Below are 15,674 nucleotides of genomic sequence, written 5' to 3' on the forward strand. Positions count from 1 at the left end.
GGAATAAATTGTTGGACGGTCTGTAAGGGAAGTTTAGTGGTCATCAGAACAAATGTGTGAGGAGATGACCAGTTCCCATGCCTTAGTTGTGGCCATTATTGAGGGGATGTTTGTTGTAGTGTGTGGAAGGTTCAGAGATATTAGGGATAAGTACTGTTTACAGGTAAGCCAATTATCTCTTGTTCTGTAACAACCCAGAGGTTCATTGAAAAAGGAAAATACATATTTTTCTTTTTTCAGTATAATGTTTATTTCAGAATCAAGATACAACTAGAGCTGAGAACAATACAAAGATACTTGTAAACAAAGATAATGCACATTTGGAAAGACAGAAGCAACTTAATTCTTAATACACATAACTATTACAATAGAACGACCAGCCCATACTGGGGGAAACTACATGATCCCAACCCAAATGTATGGCTGGTTGGAGGGCTGCAGGCCCCTCAGTGAGATTAAGTGATTGGTGTGGGGGTCATAGACCTGCCAATCACAGAGCTGAGAGAACGAGTAGATTAGGCTGGTAACTTTTATCCATGAGACGTCTTCAATTATACTGAAATAAAAGTCATATCAGGAAAATGCAAAAGCACCTCGAAATGCAGAGGAGTATTGTTCCATCGTCTGGGTTTTAAGTAATAAGTAGAGTAAATACTACTTCTCGGTAACCTTATAGTAAGAGGCCCTTGAGAAGCTGTGTAAGGTTTCTACAATGTGAGAGAGATAATACAGGGTTGGGTAAAGTGAGGATTACATTGTCTGCAAATAGTCCTAGCTTGTGCTCCTAGTTGCCTATTGATGTGCCGGAAATGTTGGGATTGGACCTTATTGCCTCTGCTAATGTTTCCATAATGAAAGCCAATGTTAGCAGTGACATGGGGCACCCTTGCCTTGTGCCACTGGTAATGCTGAAGGGTTTAGATTTACAACCTGAGTGTGAGACCGTAGCCATCGGGTTTGTGTAAAGAGCACACCAACCAATCGTAAACGTTTGTGGCTCTGCCTCCAGAAGTCTCTAGTGGATGAGACCTGTATGGCAGCTGTGACATAGTATGATGGGATCAGCGGGTCTTTGCCACAGCAATCTCTTGTTATCAGGAGTGGTTGTTCAGCCAGATAAAAGTGTTCTGGCTTTTAATTACTTTTCAGGAGAGCCATGGCTGCATGTGACAGCAGATCCTGCCTCATATGCATAGATAGAGCAGCTGGTTTATTAACCTTTGCACTGGAAAGCTTTGAAAGTGTACACAGGCAAGCTGTAACTAGGCTTAGTACTATATGTAGCCATGTTTATCTCATCATCTCACCTCAGTTCTGGGACTTGCTTTACAAACTAATGCAGTGAGCAGCATGAGAGAGAACACGGGATTCTGGGTAAATATGCTGCCATGTGCATCTAGCAAGGAATAAAACACACAACACAAATATGGCGTCTCACCAGTGTGACAGCTCATGTATGATTAGCTGTGATCTCTGTACAAAACATTTCCCACACTCAGCACATGGATAGGTATTCTCTACAGTGTGACATCTCTTACAGTATGTATGGTAAGCTGTGATTTCCATCTAAAACATTTCCCTCACTCAGTACATACCTAAAGCTTCTCACCAGTGTGAGATCTCTTATGTATGTCAAGCTCTGATTTCTGTGCAAAACATTTCCCACACTCAGCACATAAATAAGGCTTCTCTCCAGTGTGAGATCTCTTATGCATGTTAAGCTGTGATTTCTGTGCAAAACATTTCCCACACTCAGCACATGCAAAGGGCTTCTCTCCAGTGTGAGATCTCTCATGTACGACAAGCTGCGATTTATATGAACAACATTTCCCACACTCACTACATGAATATAGCTTCTCTCCAGTGTGAGTTCTTTCATGAATATTAAGTTGTGATTTCTGTGCAAAAGATTTACCACACTCAGCACATGGATAGGGCTTCTCTCCAGTATGGGATCTCTCATGAATGACAAGGCTTGATTTTCGAACAAAACATTTCCCACACTCAGCACATGAATAGGGCTTTTCTCCAGTATGGGATCTCTGATGCCCGACAAGAAGTGATTTCCGAACAAAACATTTCCCACACTCTGCACATGGATAGGGCTTCTCTCCAGTGTGATGTCTCTCATGTCTGGTAAGCTCTGATTTCTTTACATAACTTTTCCCACACTCAGCACATGAATAGGGCTTCTCTCCAGTGTGATATCTCTCATGATTTGCAAGCTCTGATTTCCATACAAAACATTTCCCACACTCAGCACATGAATATGGCTTCTCTCCAGTGTGAGATCTGTTATGTTTGACAAGCTCTGCATTCCATACAAAACATTTCCCACACTCAGCACATGAATATGGCTTCTCACCAGTGTGATATTTCTCATGTGTGACAAGCAGTGATTTCCGTGCAAAACATTTCCCACACTCAGCACATGAATAGGGCTTCTCACCAAAGTGAGATCTCTCATGACTGACGAGCTCTGATTTATATGAAAAACCTTTCCCACACTCCGCACATGAATAGGACTTCTCACCGGTGTGAGATCTCTCATGACTGACAAACTGTGATTTATATGAAAAACATTTCCCACACTCAGCACATGAATAGGGCTTCTCACCAGTGTGGGATCTCTCATGTATGACAAGGTTTTGTTTAATTGAAAAGCATTTCCCACACTCAGCACATGCATAGGGCTTTTCCCCAGTGTGAATTCTCTCATGTACAACAAGATGTGCTTTGTGTAAAAAACATTTCCCACACTCAGCACATGAATAGGGCTTCTTTCCAATGTGAGATTTCTCATGAATGACAAGATGTGATTTGTGTAAAAAACATTTCCCGCACTCAGCACATGAAAATGGCTTCTCCCTAGTGTGAATTCTCTCATGTATGACAAGATGTGATTTCTGTACAAAACATTTCCCACACTCAGCACATGAATAGGGCTTCTTTCCAGTGTGAGATCTCTTATGACTGACAAGATGTGATTTCCGCACAAAACATTTCCCACACGTGGAACAGGAATGAGACCCTCCAGCAGGGGGAGAGCTATGCTGGGTATGAGGCCCCTCAGGGTTAGACAGGTGAGGAGAGTCTTGGGGAATATTTGGGGTCACCAGGATATCTGCAGGAGACTCTTGTCCAGTGACATCATCATCCGTTGTACAGTCTGTGGATACAGAGAGACGAGTCTCTGAGAGGTTCCTGATGCCGGGACTCCGCGCTGCAAATAGAGAAACATCATCACTTCCAGTTAGAGAATTCTGAGGGGAGGAGTGTGGTAATATATTGGGGTAATGTTACCCCCATTGCTGATAATGTTAAGGATAATAACAGAACATATTTCTGTCTTTTTTTTCTGTCTACTGGGTAAAACCTCAGATGTGTATTGTGCTTGGTAGTAATTGGCCACCTGGCCAGAGTAATCTGAAGGATAATGTAAGTCTGCATGTAAATGTACATTACCTCTGCCCTCATTGTCCAGCCGGGGAAACTGTGTGTACTGCTAATTAGCGGCCAATTGAGGAAGAATAGGCTGGTCGGCATGGCTTTTGAGTCTGGTGTCAGCTATTGTCCCATTATACAAGGAAAGCCTGCTAAGAGTCTTGAGGAAAGGGGGAAGCTGACACCTGAATGTTTGAAATGTATTTGACAGCCTACTGGAAATTATGGAAGGGGTGAAGTCCTTTTGATACCATTTTCTACCTGTGGAAATTGAATTATTGGTGGAGGTGCAACCTCCTTATCTTTGATCAGCTAGGAAGTACTGTCAACAATGGGGTTGTCACCTGTAACGTGGACTAGGGAAATCTTTTCATGTATGTGGGCTATTGTACATTTTTCGCAGGTGGATGTTAGATCTCTGGAGATCCAATTATGACTGAGGATGTAATTAAATCTAGCTTCCCCCCGTCCACACAGGCTTACAGCCTCGAGGCGAATATTTCATTATAAAAACCAGGGGACATCTACCTCAAATCAGTTCTCTTCTGACGGTAGTGGCAGCCGGTCTCCTGGCCCAAGCTAGTGAACTCCTGGTCTAACCAGAATTGTGTCCGTCCACAAAAGTCCAAGGTTCTTCTATCTGGATTCCTGTATTTTTGATAAACAAATTGCTTGGTGTTGTATCTTTGTAACCTGTTATCTTTGTAACTTTTATCTTGTAACTATTTTTACTTAGTTTTTTGTAATCTTTTTGTATATATTAAGTTCTGCATTGTTCTATGTTTTTCTAGAATATTAAATTATTATTTAATAAGTTTGACTTCTGCCGTACTAAACTAACACTCATAGCCTAGAAGAGACTGAAGTGTAACCGTGTATAAGTTCATGCCTAATTGTACGCTTGAGCAACACTACCGTATGAAATTGTAATTGCATTGTGTGTGGGGGCGTTTGTCATACGTTGGCCTAAGCGCGCAGCTGACCCAACGTACGAACAACGCCAGTGCGAGTAGCGACAGCAGAGTGGCTAACAGTATCGTTCGGAACGACTGTTAGTGGGTCTTTGCTTCACGACAGTGTAAGATTGCAACTGTGTGTGTGTGTGGGTGCGTGGCGTTCCCGTATTTGGCCTAAGCGCAAAGCTGACCCAAATACGAAAACGCGGAGTGCGCGCTGAGGACTCGACAGCAGAGTGGAAGTGTCTAGCGAACCACTAGTGGTGGCAGTGAGAGGTGTTCTGAGGGGTCCCAGCCTTGTTTTAGCTTGACTAAGGCTGCTTCCCCTCTCAGTCTGGTCAAACCCGCAGTCGGGAACCGTATACGCAGGTGTGCCGCGGGCCGGTTCTTGACATAATTGGCTGGCAGTGGTGGGATCGTTTGGTACATTAGTACGCAGTTTAGCTCGCTATTCTGAGTACTAAAGGTTGGAAGTTTGCTAGAAGCAACTAGCCTACAGAAGTCTACTCAGTGCAGAATCTATATACGTTTTTTTTGTTCAAAGATACACACTGGGTATTTGCTTTCCCTTCCCCCCTTTTTTCTTTTTCTTTTTTGCAACACGATGGCTCAGAAAGCATCCAGCTATGCAAGGCAAAATAAAGAGATGCTACTCCACCTGTGTGAGCACAAAGGCATCGAGACGGTGAGCGGCCAGACTAAGGAGCAGTTGGTTCGTGCCCTCGAGGAGCATGATGAGGCAGAGCAAGCCCGTGCTTCAACGTCAGCGGATGCAGCTCACGACACGCCAGAGGAGGAATCGCTCACGCCACAGAATGCAAGTGGAGACGATGTCCTGGACGATCCACCAAGCAGGGAGATGCCATCTCTGGAAGCTGATCTACAGCTACTGAACTCGGCTGATCCTGAACTGCGCCTAAAGCTGATCCTACTGCACCGACAGGCAGAGGAAGGAAGAGCTGAACGGCGACACCAGGCCGAGAGGGAAAGTGCTGAACGGCAACACCAGCTGGAGCTGGCTAAACTTCAGCAGCAGAACCGGTCTGCTGGACCCGCAGAACGCGAAGGTGAGCGAGTCCACAGAATCCCCCTGGATAAGTTCCCCGCTATGGACAAGGATTCTGACATAGACACTTTCCTACAGAGGTTTGAAAGGACTTGTCGGCAGTATGGGGTGCCCCGTGAGCAGTGGGCAAGATACCTCACACCAGGGCTGAGAGGCAAGGCCCTGGAGGCATTTGTGAGTCTCCCCCAGGAGGAAGAAACAGACTTTGAGGCAATTAAGAAAGCCATCATTGCACGATACCACCTCACGCCAGAGGTGTATCGAAAACGTTTCAGGACAGTGCAGCGAGGTCCTAATGACAGCTACCTGGATCATGCTTGCAACCTGCGCACTGCCTTCCAGCAGTGGCTAAAAGGACGGTCAGTTAAAAACTTGGATGCCCTGCAGGAGCTGATGATAAAAGACCAGTTCCTACACACGTGTCCTGTTGAGGTCCGGCTGTTTGTGCTGGATCGAGAACCAAAGACAGTGGATGAGGCTGCGGAAATGGCCGATGCCTACACCGCCCATAGAGCACCTGAGTCCCGGAGGACTACTACGCCCAGCTGGAGGGGAGAACAGATTGCTAAACCTGTGTCACCCAGCACCCAGAGGAGGCAAGCACCGCTGTCTCCTGGATTCAGGCAACCAACCACTGACACTCGGAAATGCTTTGTATGTGACAGGGTGGGTCATATCAGCATGACTTGCCCAGAGAGGAAGAGGGAGGCCCAAAAATCCAGTGAGGCCTCAAACCCCAGTGAAGTCCCAACGGCTTTGTGTGCTACCAGGAATGCCACTGGCTATGCAGAGAATCTGCAGCTTGTCTCGGTTGGGGGTACAGTTGCCACTGGGCTGAGAGACACTGGAGCAGAAGTGACTCTCATACATCCCCAGCTTGTGAACCCAGAGCAGTACATACCTGTGAAAATGATTGCTGTCAGAGGAATTGGGGGTGTCACCCCAGCCATACCCACCGCCTTGGTCCACCTGGATTGGGGGGCCGGCAGTGGACTGAAAGAAGTTGGGGTAACTGACAAAATCCCCACCAACGTTTTGCTGGGTACTGACCTGGGACGGTTAGTGGCCCGGTATGAGCCTACTCCAAACCCTGTGGAGCCTGCATCCCCAGCAGAAGTTCAGGACTCTTGCAAGGTACTGTCTGATAATGCTGTGCAAATGGGGAGTGCTGGTGAGGCCCCAGGGGCTATGGACTGTGTACTAGGAGCCAGCCCTAGTGAGTCTCCAGTGCCTAGGCCTGGAGTGGGACATGTTGATACAAGGAATGCAGAACCGGATGATGTCATTTATGACGCACGGACTATCGAGGCGATCGAGGCAGGAACTGTTGATGATACTTGTGAAGTGCTGAGTAGCAATGTGTGTAATGATACAGATAATGTGGATGCTTTATGTGATGTCCCAAATGACAATATATGTAGGGCTGATAATGCTGATGTCATATGTGTTGTACTACATAATGCTGTGTGTCATGTGGACACTCCGTCAGCTGCCGGAGTAACCAGCGGCGCTCGCTGGGCTGCAGCAGGTGGACTGTCCACTGAAGGGGCAGATGGCACCAGGCCGGGTCTTCCCCCTTCCCCTTCAGATGGTTTCCAGACCAAAGGTGAGGTGGTTTATGATACGTGTAATGTGGACGCTCCCTCCGCTGCAGTGGTAACCCGCAGCGCTAGCAAGTCTACAGCAGAGGGACTGTCCACTGAAGTGGCAAATGTTGCTGGGTCAGCCACATCCAATCCGGAACCTGGCCCTGAGGGCCCAGGAGCCTCTCCGTCTGCAGCCTTCCTGGAATGTGTGACAGGCAGCACTGAGCTCTCTGGGGCTGTTCGATTTGACAGCAGCCTGGAAGAGCTCAGGGGGCTAGCCAGCAGGTCACCAGCTGGGAGGGGCGGGCTGAGAGGGTCCTGGGAAGTTATTCCCTCTGAGCTGTCCGAAGTGGAGGAGGCAGACCGGCAGATAATCGTTCCCCAAAGGGACCGAGAGATAGCTCCTGCCACTATAGAGGAAGTGCGTGTAGCGACGGTTGGAACCCTTCCCCAGCTGCAGCACTGTCTCTATGGTCGCGAATTCACTGTCGTCACTGACCCACATTCCCCTGGTTGGTTACGTCAGGTTGCCAAGGGCAACGACACATTGCAGCAACCTGACCTAGCTTTCCAGTCGTGTAGCTTGGAGCTAACTGACAGGTGGGGAACCCTCCTGAGGATGCTAAAGGGTTACCCCACCCGGCCAGGCCGTCAATGTAGGCTTTGGCAGGATGATTCGTTAGAATCACCTGCCAGCGCTATCCGGAAGGGGAGCAATCATGGGAATGCTGATGGGTTGTCCCGTCAAGCAGAACCAACAATGTAGGCGCAGGCAGGATAATCTGGGAAGATCATCTGCCTTGCCCGATTCTAAAGAGGGGAGGTGTGGTGATATACTGGGGTGCTGATAATGTTAAGGATAATAACAGAACATATTTCTGTCTTTTTTTTCTGTCTACTGGGTAAAACCTCAGATGTGTATTGTGCTTGGTAGTAATTGGTCACCTGGCCAGAGTAAACTAAAGGATAATGTAAGTCTGCATGTAAATGTACATTACCTCTGCCCTCATTGTCCAGCCGGGGAAACTGTGTGTACTGCTAATTAGCGGCCAATTGAGGAAGAATAGGCTGGTCGGCATGGCTTTTGAGTCTGGTGTCAGCTATTGTCCCATTATACAAGAAAAGCCTGCTAAGAGTCTTGAGGAAAGGGGGGAACTGACACCTGAATGTTTGAAATGTATTTGACAGCCTACTGGAAATTATGGAAGGGGTGAAGTCCTTTTGATACCATTTTCTACCTGTGGAAATTGAATTATTGGTGGAGGTGCAACCTCCTTATCTTTGATCAGCTAGGAAGTACTGTCAACAATGGGGTTGTCACCTGTAACGTGGACTAGGGAAATCTTTTCATGTATGTGGGCTATTGTACATTTTTCGCAGGTGGATGTTAGATCTCTGGAGATCCAATTATGACTGAGGATGTAATTAAATCTAGCTTCCCCCCGTCCACACAGGCTTACAGCCTCGAGGCGAATATTTCATTATAAAAACCAGGGGACATCTACCTCAAATCAGTTCTCTTCTGACGGTAGTGGCAGCCGGTCTCCTGGCCCAAGCTAGTGAACTCCTGGTCTAACCAGAATTGTGTCCGTCCACAAAAGTCCAAGGTTCTTCTATCTGGATTCCTGTATTTTTGGTAAGCAAATTGCTTGGTGTTGTATCTTTGTAACCTGTTATCTTTGTAACTTTTATCTTGTAACTATTTTTACTTAGTTTTTTGTAATCTTTTTGTATATATTAAGTTCTGCATTGTTCTATGTTTTTCTAGAATATTAAATTATTATTTAATAAGTTTGACTTCTGCCGTACTAAACTAACACTCATAGCCTAGGAGAGACTGAAGTGTAACCGTGTATAAGTTCATGCCTAATTGTACGCTTGAGCAACACTACCGTATGAAATTGTAATTGCATTGTGTGTGGGGGCGTTTGTCATACGTTGGCCTAAGCGCGCAGCTGACCCAATGTACGAACAACGCCAGTGCGAGTAGCGACAGCAGAGTGGCTAACAGTATCGTTCGGAACGACTGTTAGTGGGTCTTTGCTTCACGACAGTGTAAGATTGCAACTGTGTGTGTGTGTGTGGGTGCGTGGCGTTCCCGTATTTGGCCTAAGCGCAAAGCTGACCCAAATACGAAAACGCGGAGTGCGCGCTGAGGACTCGACAGCAGAGTGGAAGTGTCTAGCGAACCGCTAGTGGTGGCAGTGAGAGGTGTTCTGAGGGGTCCCAGACTTGTTTTAGCTTGACTAAGGCTGCTTCCCCTCTCAGTCTGGTCAAACCCGCAGTCGGGAACCGTATACGCAGGCGTGCCGCGGGCCGGTTCTTGACAAGGAGCAATTATCATTAGGGAGGGTCAGTGAGCTGCTGAGAATTCCAAGTTGGTGCAAAGTTTATGCAGATTAGGAATGGGCCAGATACAGCAGCTGCATTACTCTGCATACAATTTGCACCATCTCAGAGATATTGGCATATCACTGACCGTGATGGTCAGCCTGACATAGAACTGCAGAAGGTTGTGCTCATTACAGGCAGCCAATCACAGGGCAATAACTTTGCCTTGCATGAATACTAAATGTAACTATAAATTAAGGCAAACAAATGCATTTCCTGACAAATCTGATTATCTGCATAGAATTTGCATGACATTTGCATACAATCAGATTTATCCACACCTCACTGACCCTCCCTAATAGTAGTGCTCACACTCAGTCGGTAATTACGAGTTCCTTTAATTACCAATCAGTAATAGCACTTACTAATCATAAATGGAAATTTGTAATTAGGAGAAATTATGAATGCCGACCACAGATGTACTCGAATTTACTACAAATGTACTCGCAATGGTGGGCAGATTCCAAGAGACAAATCTCTGATTAGAGAGAGATCTGTCAGCTGCCCATAAACTGCAGACCAATTCCCGACCAATGTCATGCCCAGTGCCCAATATACATTACCTGTCCACAGCCTCAGCTTGCTCCAGGCTACCTCTGCCGTCCATATACGTGGGCACCACATGGTTGCCTAGTAACGGTGCATGTGTGACAACTGACACATGTGACCATGTTACTAGGCAACCACGTGGTGCATGTATGGACAGCAGAGAGATCTTAGAGCAAGCAGAGGCTGCGGACAGGAAATGTATAGCGTGCACTGGGCACCGGGGGGACATTACACGTTAGGGGAACAGAGTCGGGGATTTCATTGCATTTGTCGCTTGTCCTGATATCACCCACTGTTACCGCGGCACACCCGATATCACCCGCTGTTACCGCTACACACCCCATATCACCCGCTGTTACTGCTGCACACCCGATATCACCCGCTGTTACCGCTGCACACCCCATATCACCCGCGGTTACCGCTGCACACCCCATATCACCCGCTGTTACCGCTGCACACCCGATATCACCCGCTGTTACTGCTGCACACCCGATATCACCCGCTGTTACTGCTGCACACCCGATATCACCCGCTGTTACCGCTGCACACCCGATATCACCCGCTGTTACCGCTGCACACCCCATATCACCCGCTGTTACCGCTGCACACCCCATATCACCCGCTGTTACCGCTGCACACCCCATATCACCCGCTGTTACCGCTGCACACCCCATATCACCCGCTGTTACCGCTGCACACCCGATATCACCCGCTGTTACCGCTGCACACCCCATATCACCCGCTGTTACCGCTGCACACCCGATATCACCCGCTGTTACTGCTGCACACCCCATATCACCCGATGTTACCACTGCACACCCCATATCACCCGCTGTTACCGCTGCACACCCCATATCACCCGCTGTTACCGCTGCACACCCCATATCACCCGCTGTTACCGCTGCACACCCCATATCACCCGCTGTTACCGCTGCACACCCGATATCACCCGCTGTTACTGCTGCACACCCGATATCACCCGCTGTTACCGCTGCACACCCGATATCACACGCTGTTACCGCTACACACCCGATATCACACGCTGTTACCGCTGCACACCCGATATCACCCGCTGTTACCGCTGCACACCCGATATCACCCGCTGTTACCGCTGCACACCCCATATCACCCGCTGTTACCGCTGCACACCCCATATCACCCGCTGTTACCGCTGCACACCCGATATCACCCGCTGTTACTGCTGCACACCCGATATCACCCGCTGTTACCGCTGCACACCCCATATCACCCGCTGTTACCGCTGCACACCCGATATCACCCGCTGTTACTGCTGCACACCCGATATCACCCGCTGTTACTGCTGCACACCCGATATCACCCGCTGTTACTGCTGCACACCCCATATCACCCGCTGTTACTGCTGCACACCCCATATCACCCGCTGTTACTGCTGCACACCCGATATCACCCACTGTTACTGCTGCACACCCCATATCACCCGCTGTTACCGCTGCACACCCCATATCACCCGCTGTAACTGCTGCACACCCGATATCACCCGCTGTTACTGCTGCACACCCCATATCACCCGCTGTTACCGCTGCACACCCGATATCACCCGCCGCTGTTACCGCTGCACACCCCATATCACCCGCTGTTACCGCTGCACACCCGATATCACCCGCTGTTACTGCTGCACACCCCATATCACCCGCTGTTACCGCTGCACACCCCATATCACCCGCTGTTACCGCTGCACACTCCATATCACCCGCTGTTACCGCTGCACACCCCATATCACCCGATGTTACCACTGCACACCCCATATCACCCGCTGTTACTGCTGCACACCCGATATCACCCGCTGTTACTGCTGCACACCCGATATCACCCGCTGTTACCGCTGCACACCCGATATCACCCGCTGTTACTGCTGCACACCCCATATCACCCGCTGTTAGGGTTTGTGTGTTCAGTTAGCTTAGCTGCTAGGCCTAGGTAGGGGGGATAGATGAGGGATTGTAGTGACACAATACTTGTTTTATACTTGTGAGTAGAGATGGCCCGAACGGTTCGCCCGCGAACGGTTCCAGGCGAACTTTGGGTGGTTTGCGTTCGCCAGCGAAGGCGAACTTTTGCGGAAGTTCGATTCGCCCCATAATGCTCCATTACGGTAAACTTTGACCCTCTGCATCACAGTCAGCAAGCACATTGTCACCAATCAGGCTACACTCACTCCTGGAGCCCCACCCCCCACCCCCTTATAAAAGGCAAGGTTCTTCAGCCGTTTTACTCCCTCGTCTGCCTACAGTAATTAGTGAAGGGACAGCTGCTGACAGACTCTGCTAGGGAAAGCTTAGTTAGGCTCTTGTAGGCTTGTTAGCTTGCTCCTAGGCAGATTGTTATTCCTTATATTGCACCCCACAACAGCTTCCCTCCTTCCTCCTCTCTCTTTTTTTCCCTCCTCCTCCGGAGGAGGAAGAGGATCTTGTCTTCCAGGGAATTGTAGGATTTCAAAAGCCAGCTCACATACATTGGCCGGGAATCGAACCCAGGGCTAGTGCTTGGTAGGCAGCTCTCCTCACCAGTATACCACCACCAACACTACATGCTGAAGCCAGCCTAGCATGTACCATTGTGATATATCCAAGAGAAAAAGGAGCTTGCTTAGGGATTTGTAGGATGTCAAAAGCCAACTCACATACATTGGCCAGGAATCGAACCCAGGCCTACCACTTGGTAGGCTGCTATTCTAACCATTATACCACCAACACAAAACACTAAAATGCTACATGCTGAAGCCAGCCTAGCATGTACCATTGTGATATACCCAAGATAAAAATTAGCTTGCTTAGGTATTTGTAGGATGTCAAAAGCAAGCTTTCATACATTGTCCGGGAAGGGAACCCAGGTCAACTGCTTAGAAGGCAGCTATCCTAACCATTATACCACCGACACTACATGCTGAAGCCAGCCTAGCATGTACCATTGTGATATACCCAAGAGAAAAATGAGCTTGCTTAGGGATTTGTAGGATGTCAAAATCCAGCTTACATACATTGGCCAGGAATCGAACCCAGGTTAACTGCTTAGAAGGCAGCTATGCTCACCACTATACCACCACCAACGCTACATGCTGAAGCCAGCCTAGCATGTACCATTGCAATATACCCAAGAGAAAAATGAGCTTTCTTATTTGCCTAATTTGCTAGATGAATGCAGTGGGACGATGAAAAGCTAGGTGGCCATGCAACCATTCCTGCTAACCCAAAGCTTACTTGTGCCCTACAACACATTGGCTTAAGACTTGACCAAATCCAATGCTCCAATATGGGGAAGCTTCTCTGTTTGCTGTTTTTTTCTTAAGTGTGGTGTCACAGTTCCCTCATCTCTTCAACTACAAGAAAGGCCCAGCAGTGAGCTATAAAAGTATGTATACACATTACATTATATTGTCGAAAATAAAGAAGGCAAAATATGAATGTATTGCAATATAAGGTGGTTGGTTAGAAGGGAGAGAGATGGTATTCCCATATTGCTGGCAGACCTAGTCCAAGACCAGCCATCACTAACCCTTATGGGGAGGCTGCTTGGATCTAAGACGGTCAGCTGATGTGGGTAATTGGAGCAGGGGCTGATGGCCGACCAATTACATTGTGTGTTATGAGTAGAGAAGATGTCTTTTATAAGCCCTGAGTATAGATGTGTAGTGTCAGGGATGGCATCATTGATTGCTACATATTATTGTATAATAACCACATTTTTCAAATGTTTAGTATGGTTAGATGCTGTATCAGTAGGGAGGGTCAGAAACCAGTCATCTATAACTCATAACTAACAGACTAACATGGATACCTTAACACTGTGAACGACTAATTCTCTGTCCTCTGTCTTCAGGATCACAAGGATTTAGAGGGAAATTTACAAGAGAGATATCCCTAAAAGATTGATAAAACAGGTCGTATAGCTTAGACCATATCTATGTCTAGGATGTATAGTGCCTATTCGTATTCTGAGGGGTTTAGATAGGATTCCATTATTATGTTCCTTTTAAAGATGGGTGGTAATTTCGTACAACATAGGTCCTCTGTTGATTTCCAATTACGTGTGATTAAATGTTGGGCAGCTATAATTAAGCGACATATTTCTTTCTTACATAGAGGGTCGAGTTTTTCAATATCCAAACAAAATAAATCCATTGAGGATGATAGTGTAAAGTCTGAGATATAGTGACTTTTAATATATGATTTAAGGGTATTCCATAATTTAGATATTTTGGGACAATCCCATAGCATATGCAGCATAGTGCCTGTGTGTTTACCCCATCACCAACATGTAGGAGTGTTATCCGTTGAAAATGAGGCAAGTTTCCGAGGAGTTAGGTACCAACGTGTAGTAGTTTTGAGGAGAGAGATTGGCGTCTTGAAAGCTTTGCAAGAGATCTATAATGAATAGCGGAGATGCCGCCGCGTGGGCAAGCGGCATGGCGGCTATCTCCGCGTCCCAGCCGGCGGCTTCTGCCGTGCAGCAACTTGATGCTGGTTCACCTGGTCCTTCTAGTGCACACAGATGGAGAGCTACGCGCGCACGCGCTGGAAGACAGGACCTTTATGCTAGTAGAAGGGGAGTCAGCTGATCAGGCCGATCAGCTGACTCCAGCTATGCTCCGGATTGGCTGAGTGACTGGGGCGGCGCTGTGGAGTGCTTTTGGTATATATAGGACTTGCCTGTCACTTGCAAGTTGTCTGCTTTTGCGAATATTTACGTGTTAGCGCTCAGACCTGAGTCAGATCCCACAGTGTGTTAGAACCAGCCGGAGCTGGGAATTCACACTGAGTCAGATTCCATTGATAGCTTTAAAGTACTATTGCTTGCTACTGTTTATGTGTTAGACTATTTCCCAGGTGTTGAGACCAAGGACCTCACACCTAAGACTAGGAGATTGCTACTGTTTATCCGTTAGACTAGATACCAGGTGTTGAGACCAAGGACCTCACACCTAAGACTAGGATTGAGATATATTACTGTTACCTGTGACCTTTGGTTTTCCTGACTACTCTCCTGTTCTCTGATTCGGTACTTCCGCTCATCTGATTATCTGTTGCCAACATTGCCTGTACCTGGATACCGAATCAGTCTTCCGCATCTGTACCTTATCTGTCCGTGTGTTGCCGACCTGGCTTGTCTGACCTTTCTGGCTTTCACCTAGCCCTTGGGTGATCAGCCTTACTGTACTATCTGTGACACTTACTGTAACGATTGGAGTCAGCAAGCTATTCTGATTATTGGTGATCTGCAGTATCACCTATAATACCGATATATACCTGATTATATGGTGATCTGCAGAATCACCAATAATGCAAGTATAGCGTGACACGATACAATCGTACACAAGAGGGTGCTTGGTACAATAGAGTATCTCTATAGGGCACAGAGATACAACCTCTAGCAAGCTGGAACAGCAGACAACAATAATAATATTGTAACGACTGGTGTCAGCACACAGAGAGTATCCGATTATTGGTGATCTGCAGTATCACCGACAATACAGATATATACCTGATTATTAGTGATCTGCAGAATCACCGATAATACAAGTACGGCTAACTTCTGGACACCAAATAAAGTGTAAGTGTTTGGGTGCAACTGTAACTTTAATAGTTTGAAGAAACCTCACCAGAGGGGCTGGTGAGGTACTATCAGTACACTGAGCGTGCACTA

The 15,674-nt window shown here is 47.4% G+C and overlaps 1 protein-coding gene across 1 annotated transcript in view; it reads right to left on the reverse strand.

Annotated features, from left to right (window-relative positions):
- Positions 1-263: 263 nt before the first annotated feature.
- LOC137535619 (zinc finger protein 420-like) overlaps positions 264-15,674 on the reverse strand; it is a 54,724-nt gene continuing 39,313 nt past the window's right edge. Inside the window, exon 4 of the mRNA XM_068257478.1 lies at positions 264-3,223. Within this exon, the coding sequence (XP_068113579.1) occupies positions 1,596-3,223 (1,628 nt within the window). The 3' untranslated portion in view covers positions 264-1,595. The remainder of the gene's footprint in view (positions 3,224-15,674) is intronic.

Source organism: Hyperolius riggenbachi, chromosome 10, assembly GCF_040937935.1.
Source record: "Hyperolius riggenbachi isolate aHypRig1 chromosome 10, aHypRig1.pri, whole genome shotgun sequence".
In the NCBI taxonomy this organism is placed as follows: domain Eukaryota; kingdom Metazoa; phylum Chordata; class Amphibia; order Anura; family Hyperoliidae; genus Hyperolius; species Hyperolius riggenbachi.